The sequence below is a fragment of the Felis catus genome, chromosome E1 (genome assembly GCF_018350175.1).
Source record: "Felis catus isolate Fca126 chromosome E1, F.catus_Fca126_mat1.0, whole genome shotgun sequence".
Classification (NCBI taxonomy): domain Eukaryota; kingdom Metazoa; phylum Chordata; class Mammalia; order Carnivora; family Felidae; genus Felis; species Felis catus.
In genome coordinates, this window is record NC_058381.1 from 14,159,583 (window position 1) to 14,176,873 (window position 17,291).

Consider the following 17,291-nt stretch of genomic DNA (forward strand, 5'->3'; position numbering starts at 1 on the left):
ACATGGATGAATCTTGAAGATGTTTCACTAGCGAAAGAAGCCATACACAAAAGGGCCAATGCTGTACAGATACACTCACCTGGGGCCACTTAGAGTGACCACATTCATAAAGTCAGAAAGTAGATTGCTGTGGTTGCCATGGGTGCAGAGTTTCCGTTTGGGATAATGAAAAAGTTCTAGAAATGGTGAGTGGTGGGGGTTGTACAGTATAAATATAATCAATGCCACTTAGTGCTATCCTTAAAAATGGTTACAATAATAAATCTCATATTATGTATATTTTACCACAGTTTTTTAAAGGTTTATTTATTTATTTTGAGAGAGAGAACACAAGTGGGAGGAGGGGAAGAGAGAGAGAGAGAGAGAGAGAGAGAGAGAGAGAGAGAGAAGAGAATCCCAAGCAGGCTCCACACTGTCCGCGCAGAGCCCGAGGCGGGGCTCAATCCCACGAACCGCCAGATCATGACCTGAGCCGAAATCAAGAGTCAGCCACTCAACAGACTGAGCCTTGCAGGCTCCCCTATTTTACCACAATGTCTAATAAGGTTTGGTGAAAATGCAACAAAATGTTAACAGCTGTCGGGTTCGGGTCATCAGTACTCTGAGGTGGCCATGTCATTATTGTAAAAAATCAAACAAGCACGGGGCGCCTGAATTGTCTCAGTCAGTTAAGCATCCGACTCTTGATTTCGGCTCAGGTCATGATCTCACGGTTCATGAGATCAAGCCCTGCATCAGGCTCTGCACTGAAAGCATGGAACCTGCTTGGGACTCTCTCTGTCTCTCTCTCTGCCCCTCCCTGGTGCATGCGCACACGTTCTCTCTCTCTCTCAGAATGAAGAAATAAACTTAAAAAAAAATCAAACCAACAAAACCAGAACCTCCGGACGGCAGAGGGTGTGGAAGGCAAGGCCCTTGCAGGCAGGACACCCCTCCCAGCTGGCTCAGGGCCTTCCATCTCTTCCCTCCCCCTCCTACTTTTACTGCATCATGGTTGCTACGGAAACAGGGCCCCTTGGGCTCCCAGAGCTCAGCCCAGGTGCTACTGACTCCAGGAATAATGTCAGAGTATGAATAAAACAAAAGCCCGACCATCCGGGCCTCGTACACACACACACACACACACACACACACACACACACGTCTGCGCTCCTGGTGGGTTTCCTACTGAAGGTGTGTCCATCCATGTGCCTGCACTGATACCACTTGCCCATACCTGTCAGCAGCAGGCCTGGGTCTGGGTGCATATGGGTCCAGTTTGCCCCTGTGGGTATGCCTGCATGCACGCGGGCATATCACATGGGCACCTGTGTCCACACAGCCCAGGACTATTGTTACTAATATCGGAAATACGGTGGCAGGTAACATGTACCAACCGCTATGTACCGGGCAGGGTGCTCCAGGGTGCCTGGATCATCTCCTTGGAACCGCACAATAGGACCCACATTTGTGATCCCCACATAAATGAGGCACAGAGAGGTTGTATGGCTTGCCCAAGGTCACCCAGAGCACATGAACCTAACCACTGAATCTAGATTACGGGGAGAAGAGCTTTAAATGTCACTGGTTCCCAAAGAGCCACAAACACAGCTGCACCAGAAGGAGCACCTCTGGCCCTGATGAGGCCCAGGTCTCCCAGGCCCCACTCAGGCCTAAGGAAGCAGATTCCCCAGGGTGGGTCTGCACAGCAGCCAGGGGTGGGCACCCCTGATCCAGCCTATGCGGAGCTGGCAGGAGGGTCTGGACAGGGCATGGCAGGGTGAGGTCCCTTCAAGTCCTCTTTCTGGGCCCAGAAAAGCCTGTAGCCCAGAGATCCTCAATTCCAGATGTGTCTACCGGCAGCAAGGCAACCAGGAAAGTGGCAATGGCTGCCGTTGCTTGCACGCGCGCGCGCGCGCACACACACACACACACACACACACACACACACCCCTCAGGGCAGGGCTCCAGAAGTCAGTAATGTGGCTTTGCGGCCTGCCAGGCACGGATTTCCGCCCACTCCACCCTCGAAGAATGAGGAGGGCGTGGGACGGAAGATGACACTGTGGTACCCTGCTGGTTCACGGCCCAGCCCGAGGCAGGGAGGGGTCAACCACCTCACCTAAACAACAAACTGTGACGGAGCTGGGCTGGGCACCCCAGAGGCTCCCACAGCCTCAGATTTCAAGGGGAGAGGGACGCGGGCAGAAACCACTGGACCACCGCAGAGCAGGAAGAAGTAAAGGCATTTCCTGCTAAGGGAACAACATAAGCAAAGAAGTAAAGGCATCAAGGCGAAAAAGTGCCAGAAAACAGCAAGTCACACCGTCTGGCTTGGAGCTGAAGATCAAGAGGAGGCACGGTTGTAAGGAAAGGGGGCGGGGGTGAGGAACCCACCAAACCCTAGAAATGTGCTGAGACACAGAGAAGTTAAATAACTTGCCCAAGTTCATCCAGATGGTAGAGTCCGGATTTAAAACATAGGCTGCCTGACTCTGAAGCACACGGAATAACCACTAAGACGGGGTTCACTGGTTGGCAGCCTTTTCCTCCGTGCACACCTTGCAATGCTGTGAAGTGAGCCCAGCTCGGCCTGGAGCAGTGGTCCTCTTTGGGGTGGGGAAGCGTCTACTCCCTCCCCTCTGAAAACTCAGCAATGCCCGGACACATTTTTGACTGTCACTCCTAGGGGGCAGGTTGTTAGTGTCTCGTAAGCAAAGGCCAGAGACGCTGCTCAACATCTACAACGCACAGGACAGCCCCCGAAACAAAGATTTATCCAGCCCCAAATGTCAACAGAAACCTTAACCTAGAGTGACCCACCCACCTGGAGCCCATTTTAACATCCAACCTGACCTGAACCATTGACAATCAGCACACTGCTCATCCCTTGGGACTGGGGTTCCCAGAAACTATTGCACATTAGAATTACCTGGAAATCAGGGCACCTAGGTGGCTCAGTCGGTTGAGCGTCCAACTTTGGCTCAGGTCATGATCTCACAGTTCGTGAGTTCCAGCCCCGCATCAGGCTCGGTGCTGACAGCTCAGAGCCCAGAGCCTGCTTCTGAGGAAGATTCTGTGTCTTCCTCTCTCTCTGCCCCTCCCCTGCTCACACTGTCTCTCTCTTTCTCTCTCTCAAAAATAAATAAACACTAAAAAAAAGAATGAAAAAAAAAAAGAATCACCTGGAAATCTTTAAAAAAAAAAAAAAATACTGATGATGGGACCCACCCACCCCAGACATTCTGATTTCCAACTCTGGAACTGGGTGTGACCTGGGCATGAGAATCTTTTAAAGCCTCCCAGGTGACAGCAAAGTGCAAAACATCTGGGAACCACTGCCTTGAGGGAGAGGAGGATCAAATTATCTGCTATGGACCAGAGACCGTTAGTGGATGCTAATGCCAGAAAGAAAGGACACCGGAAAGTCAACACAACCAAAAACCGCCCAGCCCCCCACCAGCTTGGGGCGGGGATGGTCCCCACACCAGGCTCCCAGGAACTAGACTATGTGCAGTCAGCACTAACAAAGCCTGCCACGGGCACACAGAGGGCAGAGCTAGAGACGACTTTGGCATGATGGATTAGTCAGAGCTGGCAGAGGCCTGAGGAGGAGGTTAATTAGAGAGCCTTTGTCAACTGTCTGGACAGGAGATAATGGGCCTGAACCAGGAGGAGGGCGGGAGAGGGCCTCGTGACTCAGGGACTTCACAACTCGGTGACAGAGAAAGAACTGGATTGGAAGACAGAAAAGGTTAATTGAGAGTGAGTGTGGTCTGGGGACAGAGCAGGAAGTGATCAGTCAGCAGCTGAAGGCGGAGATGAGAGCACCTGGGAGGGGGTGACCTGGGACAGGGACTAGGGAGTCAGCCATGGGGAGACAGGGAGCTGGAACCCGAGAGGGATGACAGCCCCAGATCACAAGTGGCCCACTTGTGACCCTCTGCGCTGAACCTGGCCTACAGGGCAGGCCACACATGGCTTGAGTTAGCTCTCAAGACTTTTCCTAAAATTCCAGATTTCCAGCTTCTCTTGGACAGTGGAAGACCTGGCGAGACAGGCAAGCATCCCCACAGACGCTGATATGTGCCCCCAGACCCCTTCCTGTGGTTGTCTTCGGCCCTGCCAGATCCCTGCAGCCATCAGGCCTATCTTCAGAAAGAAGAGACAAGACAACGTGCTAAGCCAGAAAGCGGTGATGATGGAGGGGCTGCTAGGGGGAGGAGGAAAGGAGCCAAGTGAGGCACAGAGCCAGACAGCTCTGTCCTGGTCCCACACCCCCCACCTCAAGCTAGGAACATCCCCACTTGGGACCTCCCATACTGATCTGTAAACAAGGAGGCTGATGCCCATGACCTCTAGTTGCCCACCCTCATGTCCACTGGGCTCCTGCAGGCTGCCCAGGTCAACCCTTCTGACCAGGCTTGGAGATGAAGCCTAGAGAAAACCTGATTCTTTCCAACACAGATTACCCCAGGCAGTGAGAAATCCCAACTACAGCTGAAGGGGCCAGGGATGACCAGCCGGGGGGGAAAGAACACTGGGAACAAGAACCACCTTCCAAAATCTAAAGGAGTGTCAGGAAAATGAGGGATTAGCCTTGTTTGGGGAGGGATGAGAAACCAAGGAATGGCAGCTACAGAGATTCCAGATGAAAAGAATGGTCATCTTTGAACAATCAGAACTGTATTGTAATAGAATAGGCATCCTTACAAAGTAATGAGCTCCCTGTTGCTGGAGGTAACCAAGCTCAGGTTCAGTGACTAGTTTCAGGGGCACAATGAATTTATGTAGTGGCTCATTTGACTTTTTTATTTCAAGTTCTGAGATTCAAGGGCTCCAGAGATCTGGAGATCTCCCTTAAAAGCTCCCACACCTCCCAATGCTCCCAGGGCAAGCTGTTGGGGATCAAGCTCTGGACTCTGCCTTCCAGAAAAGAAGGGCCTAGATGGTCTGGAAAAAGCACAGAACGTCCACTTCCTTGCTCCCCTTGCCCTTCAGCAACCCCACAACCACACAGCCAGACCTAGCAACCCCTGCTGCACAGCCCCCATCCCAGCAGAGCCTCACCAGGGCCCCCTCAGAGGGACAGGGAACAGCTAGCTCCTGGGAGAGGGCCCTCTACATCCTCTCCCCACACTCCCATCCCCACTCCCTGCTCCCAGCCCCACAGGGGACAGCAGAAGGAAGGAAATAGAAGCAAGCACCCCCCACATTCCCAGGCACCCTGTCCAGCAGGAGCCTCTCTGAGGGCAGCGGGGGTCCTGACACACCCCGGGGTCCACAATGTATGGACAGGAAGCACGTGGGAAGGACAATGTGGGGAGTCAGAGCCTCTCTTCAAAGCCCATAAGAGCAATTCTTCCCCAGCCCTGGCCAAATCCAGCCCTTGGTGAGCCAAGCAAAGCCCTAGGGCCTCCTCCCCATGGGATTCTGAGTCTTCTCATCGAGTCAGGCCAGCAGGCCTCTAAGTCTGGGGAGACCTGTGAAGAAGCTCAAGTACATGGCCAGGGACCTGAGGACTGAAGGACCCTTTCAGGGAGCTGAATGGGGTGAGGAGGCTCCGCCAAGAAGAGCTGGGCCCAGGCTGGTGGGCCCCAGGCTGCCCATCTGCATCCCACTCTCCCGTTTCCCTGCCCTGGTCCCCCACAGTAACACACTTAGCCCTGTCCCATGGGATCAATAAGGACCACTCAGCTCCCCAGCCACTTGGCAAACACCCCCACAGGGCCCCAGGAATAAGCAGAACCCCTCCTGCCCATAGTCTCATACCCATCTCAGAAGGGCCCGATGCCCAGTGCCCACTGGCCAGAGCTTCCAGCTAGCTCCCTGCTTGCCCATCAGGAGACACCCACCGGACCTGGTCAAGACCCAGGAAGCTGCTTGTCCACCAAGAATCCAGAACAGGGACTCACCAGGGCTTCCTAGGCATGGCGGGGACCAGCCGGGATGAGGGCCAGGAACACACAAATCCCTGGAGTTTGCAGACCTTGCTGCCTGGCAAATGGCACCTCCAGGTGCATCCTCAGTGTCTGGCAATGAAATCAGGCCACAGCCCAATTGCCAGCTGAACACCCGCCCGCCTTGCTTCTCCCTGTAGCCACTCACGCCCTGAGACTCCAGATCCCAAAAGAGACATGTTCGTGGTTACCATAGGAACTCGCTAAAGCCAAAAAAGGCACCACACAGTCACCCACATGGGCCCTCAAAGCTCATGTCCACCTGCACAGGCAAGCGCACACACACACCTACACACACCCACACACGCCTACACTGTGCTCAGGCTCAGGGCCACAGGGTGTCGGGAAGTGGGTGCCCTGCATGCGTGGTCCAGCCAGCTGCTGATTACAAGGGCAGTGGCGCCAGCCGGTGCTTACCTGGAGCTCGCCTGCCAAAGGCACCCTAGGAGCTGAGCAGGGTTGGGGGTCACGGCCCAGGTCACTGCCAGGCCTGCCTGCAAGGTCAGGGAGAGGGCACTTCCTGGCCTGTTTCCTGGCCACAGACCATCTCTTGCAACCCTTCACGTGTTGTTCCTCTCCTCTGTCCCCTCTATGGTCGGGGGCGGGAGGGAGGGTAGGTATGAGGGTCAGGATCTAAACTGGCCACGTGGAGAGGGGAGAGGGGGGAGGGGAGAGTAGGGATCATGTATTCAGAGCCTTACTCCCCCATCTCCATAAATGGGGCCAACATCCACGCAAGGGCTCACCCAGAAACTTGAAAGTCTTCACCTTGACCCCTCCCTTGCTCTCACCTCCCACATCGAAACCAATCCAGGCTGGGAAGACCACCTCTTCGATAACTCTCCAATCTGTCCACTCTCTCCAACCCCACTGTCCCCGCCCCAGCCTCCAACCTCTCCAGTGAGTCAGCAGAGGACAGCCAGAGGACCCTCTGACTCAAATCTGGGTCCTACTCCCCTTAAAACCCTGCAGTGGCTCCGGTCACCCAGAGAAGCCAGCTCAGCCCTCCGCACAGCTGTCCCATACTGCCAGAGGCTGCCCAGCCTGCCCCCATACTCCCACACCAGTATTCCATCTGGTGGTAGTAACCACCCCCAGATCCCTCCCACCCGCTGCGTTTCTCACCTCACTGTCTGTGCACTGTTGCTGCCTCTCTCTTCTGTGGACTGACCTTACTCACCCTCGGATACGGCTCAGGCATCACCAAGTCTGCAGGAAACCCCTTCCATCTTCTCAGAGGACATCTCTGCCAGCCCTCCTCACACTCCCCTGCAGTTGTCTGACTATACATCTGCCTGCCTCCAGGGCTGTAAGCTTTCACGAGCAGAGACCATGTCTTTTTCATCTCTGTTTTCCCACCAACCCCAGGGCCTGGCACCGGGCTTGGAATGGAGGTGCCCAGTAATTATGAGCTGAACTGATGCAGCATTCTAACCCCCAGAATAGCAAGCTCCCCTGCCCTTAACAACCCAGCATACTCTCAGCACATTCCCTGGGTGTGTAAGAGGAAGTGACTAAGGGGGCAGCCCCAGAAGGTTCTAGAACATCTTAGTGGTACCTGAAGGATTCTTGTAATCCACTGTAAGCAAAGTCCTGGTGGAAAATGGGGAAATTAACTGGTGATCATGGCCTTCGGCCAATGCATGAAAAAAGCCACAAAATTGGAATCAAGGGTGGACTGTGGAGCCATAGGCTTTCTGGAAGGAAGGCTGGAAAGCTGGAGGCAGAGACTTGATGCACTGACACCTGGGCCCTGACTCTGCTCTCTCCCCAACGTGAGCATGTGGCCTTGCCAACACTACCACAAGAACCAGGAGAAGCAGATGTCTGTAAAGGTAACCATCTAGATTTTGTGTGTAATTCTCACTGACTAGAGATCGAAGCCCTGAGTTTACAGCCCCCATCCTGCATGAGCCATGTCTCCAGCAGCTGCCTTCAAGGACCCTAGGGGCCAAGAGAAGATACGCTGCATCTGCTCCTGCCTGTGTGGTCACCCTGCTTCTAATAAAATGTTGAATTCTTAGCTGGTGAAATCTGAACCTAGAGTAGGGATGGCCGTGTGGTATCCTCTGGCCAAACCACAGGACAGCTGAAATGCTGCTCTTGGCCGGGCTGCTGGGAAGATGCTCCTCCAGGCCCTCTCCCTCCCTCTCTTGAGGAAGAAACAAGAGGACACAGTCACCTCCAGGCTTCATCACATGTTTTCTCTCTATTCAGAGAAGCCATTTCTAGTGACCAAGAACGGGGACCATCAGTTAGAAAGGAGGATTTGGGGGGCACCTGGGTGGCTCAGTCAGTTAAGCATCAGTCATGATTTCACAGTTTGTGGGGTCGAGCCCCCCGTCGGGCTCTGTGCTGACAGCTCAGAGCCTGGAGCCTGCTTTGGATCCTGTGTCTCCCTCTCACTCTGCCCCTTCCCTGCTCCCTCTCCTCCCCCCCACCCCTCTCTCTCTCTCTCTCAAAAATAAATAAACATAAAAAATTGTATAAAAAAAGAAAGTTGGACTCTGTTTCCTACAAGGCAATGGGTTCTAGATTTCCCCACCATCAGGAGTGTGCTTGCTACTGTGCCCCCAGCAGTGGAGACAGGCTGCACTGAATCATCCCTATGCTCACCCAGTCCCATTATGGCCAGTCGCTGTGTATGACGGTCATCTCAGATGGCTGGAGCATGGCTCACCAGCTGTGCAGCAGAAACACACACACACACACACACACACACACACACACACACGTACCCACACATGTGTGTGTGCCCATCTCTTTCTTTAGCAAAGAAACAGGGGTCTGTGAGGGGGGGCAGGGGCAGCAAAAAGGAATGGAGGAAGGTTATCTGAGGCTCCCAGCTCAGCTCCTCACCTCCTGGATGCTGCTTCAAGGACCTCCATGAGCAAATCCTAGATTTGCCAGCCTGGGCTCTCCTCTGGGGGAATCTAGTCTATGGCTCAACTACTGCAGTTGACGAAGGGTCAGCCCCCAGAAGGTTCTAGAACATCTTGGTGGTACTGAAGGATTCTTATAACCTTATCCTAAGCTGGCCTCGGCCCCATCTGCTGATTCTGCCTCTTTCTCTCCTTCCCTCCACCTGCACATGATAGGCTAACCATAATGACCCATAACTGAATCATTCACCAAATCTAGATTGAGAACCTGCTATGTGCCAAACACGATGTTAGATTCTAGGGTGCCAGAGACGAAGTGTGCAGAGCCCCTGTTTTCAAAGACATTCGTTCATGCATGTATGCATTCACTTTTTCAACAGCGAGTACCTCCCATCATCGAGGTCCTCAGAGAAATACAAAAGGACAAAGGTCATGAAGGTAAACTCCTAGAATGTCAAAGCTACAAGAGAGCAGGTTAGACAGTAGCCCAACCATCCCGCCTTACAGATGGGGAAGCTGAGTCTTGGAGAAGTTAACCATTTGCCCATCTGTTAGCCTGGGGCTATAACCTGGCCCTCCCAACTCCTCCCGTGTGCACGGCCACCACCTCCCTCTCCGCTGTTCCCGTGTGGCTCCGTGCCCCCTGCACCTTGCCGGTGAGGGTCCTCATCATTCAGGCACCAGAGATGCCACTCGACCTGGGCCTGCAGCAAGGGCATGTGGTGTGAAGGCAGAGGTGCATATTCTGTGCCACCCAGATTAGGTGCACGGCCCCCGAGCAGAGCGGGGGTAAAAAGAGTGAGAAAGCAGAGTGGCCAAGGGAGGTGCTGAGAACGACTCAGCTCCAGCCTGGACGAAACCAGCCACGAAGTACAGACCGGGATTCAAACCCCAGCCCCATGATTTCTTCACCGATGACCTTAACCAAGTGTCCTGCCTCCATCTTCTCAGCTGTACCACGCCGAGAGCAACGGCAGCTGCTTCAGGAGGCGGTTGTGAAACCTCAGGGAAACTGTGCCACTTCAACTTAGCACACCATTGGCACAAAAACAGACACATAGACCAATGGAATAGAATAGAAACCCCAGAACTAGACCCACAAACGTACGGCCAACTCATCTTTGACAAAGCAGGAAAGAACATCCAATGGAAAAAAGACAGCCTCTTCAACTTAGCACACCGTAAGTGCTCAGCAGTGGCGAGGCCAGAACCCCCACCTTCAGAGCTGGGTGGCTCAGGGACACCTCCAGGAGATACGCGGCTGACTGTCTTTGTGTGGAGAGCGCTAGGTCCCCGGAGAAAGAGCTAAAGCAACTGGGAGCACAGGCCACAGCGCAGGGGTGTCTGCTGCTCAGCAAAGTCAACGGGCTACACTAGTAGAGAGAAAGAGGTCTCGCCCAGCGGAGGCAGAAGGAGGGTGGCACCCTGGTGCCTAGGAGAGCTGTAGCCCATGTAGTTGGCTTCCCAAGGGACATACCAGCGGGGCGCCTGGGTGGCTCAGTCGGTTAAGCGTCTGACTCTTGATTTCGGGTCAGGTCATGGTCTCACTTTTGAGTTCGAGCCCCACATCAGGCTCTGTGCTGACAGTGCAGATTCTACTTGGGATTCTCTCTCTCTCCCTCTCTCAATGCCCCTACCCTGCTTGCTCTCGCTCTCAAAATAAATCAATAAACTTTAAAAATGTTAATCTAATGGACATATCAGCGAGCAGGGCCATATCCTGGGCATCTAGGCAGATCTCCACATTAGGGACTATCAATGGAGGGGAGGAAGACAAATGAAAAAACAAGGACTGAACTCCCTTTTAGTCCCCAGGGTAGCGGGGGTGGCTAGCTTAAAGCTCGTATGGTGTCTGTCCAGCCCACAAGCCACCTTTCTTCGTGGGAACTAACCCCTCCCACATAGAGAGGTGACCACAGCAGCCATATTTTATCATAAAACTTCATGTCTCCAGCTAAACTGATTGGACCAGGGGTACACAACTGACCCAAGCTGGGCCAGTAAGATTCTCTCTCTTTTTCAACAGTTTTATTGAGATGTAATTTACACATCATACAATTCATCATTTTAAAGTACACGATTCAATGGCTTTAGTATATTCGCAAGGTTGTGCCACCATCACCACTATCTGGTCCTCGGACATTTACATCACCCCACAAAGACACCTGCATCCTTTAGCACTCACTCCCCCTAACAACCTCCCCAGCCCTAGGAAACCACGAATCTATTTTCTGTCTCTGTGGATTTGCCTACTCTAGACTTCTCATATAAATGGAATCACACAATATGTGGTTGTGACTTTCACTTAGCATAATGTTTCCAAAGTTCATCTATGTTGTAACATGTGTCAGTACTTGATTTCTTTTGATGGCCAAATGGTATGCCATTGTATCGATGTGTCACGTTTTGTTTACCCATCCATCTGTTGATAAACATTTGGGTTGTCTCCACTTTGGGCTATTATTAATCATGCCGCTATGAACATTCGTGTTACGACTTTCTACATGAACAACATATATTTTCATTTCTCTTGGGTATGTACTTAAGAGAGGAATTGCTGGTCATATGGTAACTCTGTGTTTAACCTTTTGAGAAACTGCCAGATTGTTTTCCAAAGCAGCTGCACCATTTTACATTCCCAGCAGCCAGCGGTGAACAAGGGTTCCAGTTTCTCCCCATCCACACCAATACTTGCCATTATCTTCTTTCTGATTATAGTCATTCTAATGGGTGTGAGGTAGTATCTCACTGTGGCTTTCGTGTACATTTCCCTGATGGCTAATGATGCTGAACATCTTTTCACGTGCTTATTGTCCATTTACGTATCCTCTTTGGAGAAATGTCTATTCAGATCCTTTGCACATTTTCTAATTGTGTTGTCTTTGTATTGTTGACAGCTCTTTATGTATTTTAGATAAAAGTCCCTTATCAGATATGATTTGCAAATATTTTCTCCCACTCTGTGGATTGACATTTCACTTTCTTGATGGTGTCCTTTGTAACACAGAAGTTTTTGATTTGGGTGAAGTTCAATTTATCAATTTGTTGTTGTTGCTTATGCTTTTGGTGTCATATCTAAGAAACCACTGCCTTATTCGAAGTCACAAAGATTTACTCCTATGTTTTCTTCTAAGAGTTTTATAGGTTTAGCTCTTACATTTAGGTCTTTGATCCATTTGAAGTTAATTTTTACATACGGTGTGGGAGAGGGGTTCCATTTCATTCTTTTGGATGTAGATATAGCTGTACCAGCACCATTTGTTGAAAGACTATTTTTCTCTATTGAATTGTCTTGGCACACTTGGTGAAAAATCAACTGACCACAAAAGTGAGGGGTTTAAAAAAAAGTGAGGGATTTATTTCTGGACTCTGAATTCTGTTTCATTGATCTATATGGCTATCCTTACACCAGTACCAAATGGTCTTGATTACTGTAGCCTTGTAGTAAATTTCAAAATCAGGAAGTATAGTCCTCGAAATTTGTTCTTCTTTTTCAAGACTACCCATAAGTTTAGGGGTGCCTGGGTGGCTCAGCCAGTTCAGCGTCTGACTCTTGATCTCAGTTCAGGTCAAGGTCTCACATTTCTTGGGATCAAGCCCCACGTCAGGCTCTGCGCTGACAGCACGGAGCTTGCTTGGGATTCTCTCTCCCTCCCTCTCTCTCTCTCTCTCTCTCTCTCTCTGCACCTCCCCCGCTCATACGCTTTCCCCCCCGACTTTTTCTCTCTCTCAAAATAAGTAAATAATCTTTAAAAAAAGAAAGAAAAGACAACCCTTAAATTTCTGTATGAATTTTAGGATAAGTTTAGCAGTTACTGCAAGGAAGCCAGCAGGAATCTTGTTGGGGAGGCTCTCCAGTTCCAGCTCAACCCCTCCTGAACTCTAGCTCCACTTTCTCCCCTGGGTTCCCTGAGACACCCTGGGATCTCTTCTGTATTCTCTTTTGCTTACCCGTATTACACGGAGTTTTTCTTTCTTGCAATCAGAAGAATATTAACCAAGTACCAGTAAGAACACAGTGCTACACACCATCCCAACAGCCAGCTCAGCACTACCTCCCCAGGACCAAAGCCCTCAAACTGCCCCCCAGATACTCAATCCCAACACTGGCCAGTGCCCCCAGCCCTTCACTACACCTTGAAACCAGTTCCCTTCCAGGTTACACACATCATCTTTACCCGTTAAACAGCCTCTCAATAAATGCCTGTGAAATTGAACTAAACATCCCAAAACAACACCAAAAGAAACATTCCCACCACTCCACCCCCGCTTAGTAACCCTGCTTCGTGCCTAATTCTCATTCAATACGCAGATAAGAGGCTCTCGGAAAATTAGACTTCAGACAAAGGATGCAAAAACTGAAGTCTGGAGAAGTTAAGTGCCTTGCCCATGAGTGACGGTTTGCCCTGAACACTGAGCCACACTGATGCACACCCCACGCCAACCGGCATAGGCCCGGGTGCACCTATTGTCCCGCCCCATCTCTAAGAGCTGCTAGAGAAGCTGCCTCCTCCTGGCAGTCTTCCAAGACTACTCCCACGGCAGAAAGCTCTCAGAAGGCAGGGACTGTCTGCCACTCATCCCGGCCCTGCTAACTGCTTACCCTCACCGTTCTGAGCAAAACAGACCAAAGTGGGAAGCCTCTTATTCTCACCCCTATCTGCCGACGCTCAAGACCGGCTGTGCTTTGCCCGGGGACCTGTACCCAGGGCATACACAGCCAGTGCTAGCAACTAGATGGCATGGCAGAGGGAGGCCGGCCTGGAAAACCTTTCAGCTGAGATGGGGTGTCACAGGCGGGAGGAGCTGCCTCTGAGGGAGGACACTCATTGGAGGAATTTCTCACGCACCAGCGAACTCACATATGGCAGGATAATATTTTGGGCTAGTGACCAATGCTATTTTTTCCTCCTAGAATTTCCCTCCTTTTCAATTCACTCAATTGGAGCAGGTGGTTGGTCAGTACTCATTGCCCAGGGAGGGATGAAGATGGAATGACTTTTTCAAAGTCTGAAGCGGGGAGGGGAATCAGGATGCAAACACAATGGCTGGGGAGAAATACACATGGAAAAGGAGCAAAGACGGTGAGGGAGGAGCAGGTGGAGGTTCTGGGAGAGAGGTGTGTCTGTGCAGGGCTTCCCAGACAGACGGGCAGACATATGGCAAACCGCGGCAGACAACTCCCAGCCCCCGAATCTGGTGTTGAAGCCTCAGAGAGCCGCAGGGCTGGGCTCATCAGGATGACATTTGTCTGGTAACAGATGACTCAGTGGCCAGCTGACCACATGCACACTGGGGTGTTTCATGAGGCTTTAGAACTATGTGGCACAATTTTCCAGGTAGGTAGGAATGTCAGAAAGACTGATGGATCGGGGACTTCACATAATAATCAAGGGGATAGGAAATAAAATTATCTTTCTCACGTCCAAGTTATGGCCTAAAAGACACCACTGTATGCATTACCATCAACCTGGCACCTGCTGCTTCCATCCCAGCATGCTTTTCTCCAGACACCCCAGGAATCAAGAGCCCTGTCCAACCTCTCCAGTCCAAAGCCCGTAAGACTGAGACGGAGAATCTGACAAATGCTACAGCCCCACTCTGGTTCCCCACAACTCAGGGGAAACGAGGGGCCCACAGGAGCTCTGGCCTGCCATCATCTCTGATCGCTACATAACAGGAAGTGGCTACTTACTTGACCTTCAGGCTCGCCAGCATGGTCTTGTCGATCCTGCCAAGAGAAAAGCAAGGGCTTTGGTCAGTGCCGAGGCTGAAGGCTGCCAACTAGCATCTGAAGGGCAGGTCCCTTAGCCAGTCTAGACCACCAGACCGGCCGGGCCCTGGAGGGGACAGCCGCTCCAGCCGGAAGCTCTCCTCCAGCCCAGGAAGACAGGACTGTGAGCTCTGGGAGGGCTGGAGCCACATACAACCCTACAAGGCAGGTACTGTTATTCTTCCCATTTTAGAAATGAGGAAACAGAGGCTCGGGAGGATAACATCACTGGCCCAGTCTGAATCCAGGTTCCGACTCCAAACCCAGAGATCCCTTTGTATATAGCATCTCCCTTCATTGCCCCCACTCCACAAGAGGCATTTGCAAGCCAGCTGCATCAGTCACCGCAGCTGGACCTTCAACACATCGACATTTCCCAGGCTTCTGCTTTGGAAAGATACCAGCACCCCAGCACCCCAGCAACAAGGACCCTCCTGTTCTAGGAGCTGCCAGTCCATGCAAGGAGGCAGACCCCACTCCTGAGACAGAACCCAAGAGCAGGCTCCAGGGTGCACGGACAAGTGGGAATTGTCAGGCACGGAGCTCAGAGCAGGGAAGATCACACGCACAGCAGGCTGTCCTGGCAGCCAGCTCTCCACCCCAGGCTGCGCCCACCCTTGCTGGAAGACAAGGCAGTGCTGCTAAGCTTCTATTTTTACCCCGTGCATATGCCAGCCCTCGTGGCTGGTAAAAGAGGCCCCTTCCTCTCTCCAGACAGAAAGGTGGGCGAGATTCCCACTGGCAGCATCTCCTCTTGTTTAGGGGTCACAACCACCGGTGTCACCACCACCACCCCCACGTCATCAACACCACCACTGTCACCATCACCATCGGTGTCGCCACACCCGCATGTCAGCATCACCATCAGTGTCACCATCACTATAAAGGTCACCATTACCCTCAGTGTCACCACCATCCCCTGTGTCACCATCACCATCAGTGCCACCCAAATCACTACCACGTCCAGGATGCTCGAAACCCTGGAAAGATCTTTCAGCCGCCCTATCCTGTATGTTCAGCTTTGCCACAAGCTTCCTTGCACACGACTCCCAGGGCAGCACGGGGATGGGAGCAGTGTCAGGGGCCACACAGGGAGGACACGGAGCTGTCATAAGTCAGCACCAAGCCCCTGAGCTGGGAGGTGGGATCCTTTCACTCTGAGTAAACTCCCAGCACCTTTGGATCTCAGTTTCCAGCAGCAAAACAAGCCACACCCCAAAGCTCCTGGCCCAGGTCCCTCCCAGCTTCTTCCCCACTGCATCCTGGGCCCCTTCCACGGAGCCTCCACAACTGGTCCTGAAGGGTCTCATGGGGCCCCCAAACCCTCTAGCATGCAGACATGCCTCCTCTCCCATTCAGCCCACCAGAGCGGGGAGGGTGAATCCAGGAGGCAGAGCCTCCCATTCTGCTGTAATATTTGTAACCCAGAGCTACGGAGCTACCTAACTATGACCCCAACAACAAGCCTTTACATTTTATATTTTCTCAAGGAATCCTTTTTAGTTCTTACGACATCCTGTGCATAAGGTGGAAATCCCCCACTTACACATGGGGAAACTGAGACCCAGAGAGGGGAAGTGTCCTGCCTGAGTTCCTCAACAGGCCAAGGTGGAGCCAGCAGTAGAACCCAGACTTCTGGTGTGGCGCCCTCTCAACCCAACCAGCACAGCACCCAGTGGGTCACAGCAACCCCTGGCCCAGCACCCACATCCACACCTACCCGGCAATCTATCCACAGGGTTCCCACGCTAGGGTGTGGCCCTGGGAGGGCAGGGCCTGTGGCCTTTGCAGGGCCAAGACAGGAGATAGGGCAGTAGCCGTGAAACCGAGGTTTTCTCTTTCAGAAAGCCAAACTCCCAAGGTTCTCCCTGGCGCCTTCTCTCTCCTCCCCACCCCATTCTCTCTCTTCACCTTGTCTGCCGCTGATGCCACTGGCTATCCACCCTGGCATCCAAAGGAGCTTCCAAAATACCGGCCCCTGAGATTCTGTTCGCGGTGTGGAGTGGACCAGGGCTCCAGGAATCTGCACTTTAGTCTCCAAGCCTCCCAGCTGGCAGCCATCTCCAGATGACGGCTGCTCTAACCCTCCAAGCCCACCAGGAAGCCCTGCACCCCCTCAGACTCAAGGAGCCCCTACCCAATGTCTGTCGTGGGCAAGAAACACTTCACTTAGTCGTTCCATAAGCGTGTACTGAGCACGTACAACGTGCCACACACAGTTCCTCGTTCTGCTCCACACCTTCCAGAGGAGGGTGGGTCTCAGAGGTACCCTCTCATGGCCTGGGCCCTGTCCTGTAGCGATCCCAGCCAGCCTGACTGGGAAGCACACTAGGTGATTTGGACCCAGACCTCACCCTCGGGACAGGAACCCCTTGGCCCCGCCATCAGGGAGGGCCTGTGAGCAGGCACTAGGCCACACTGTGCCACCTGTAGCATCATGTCATCCTCGCTGTCCCCAACTGCCAAACATGGAGCACCCACAACCCCTCCTGCCAGAGGGTGGATGGCAAAGAGCCTCCAGAGAGGAGGAAAAGGGAAGTCAAAAGCCGCACACACACAGAAGCGTAAACAGCCAGAGGAGCAGAACCCACCTCCTCCCAGACCCTGGGCCCCCTCCCTCTGTCCCTCGCCTCTGTGTCCCCCCAGTTAGCCCGCCAGCCTCCACACCAGGGCACCCCTGGCCACCCTCCCTGCAGC

At 52.6% G+C, this 17,291-nt stretch overlaps 1 protein-coding gene across 6 annotated transcripts in view; it reads right to left on the bottom strand.

The window, feature by feature from the left end:
- RAP1GAP2 (RAP1 GTPase activating protein 2) overlaps positions 1–17,291 on the bottom strand; it is a 225,421-nt gene that overhangs the window by 172,508 nt on the left and 35,622 nt on the right. For 5 of the 6 annotated variants that reach the window (XM_023244673.2, XM_019817338.3, XM_045045366.1 and 2 more), the window contains one exon: positions 14,517–14,552. In XM_023244673.2, the coding sequence (XP_023100441.1) occupies positions 14,517–14,552 (36 nt within the window). Of the gene's footprint in view, positions 1–5,894; positions 5,927–14,516; positions 14,553–17,291 lie in introns of those variants that run through there. The other variant, XM_011289035.4, reaches the window with a different exon arrangement.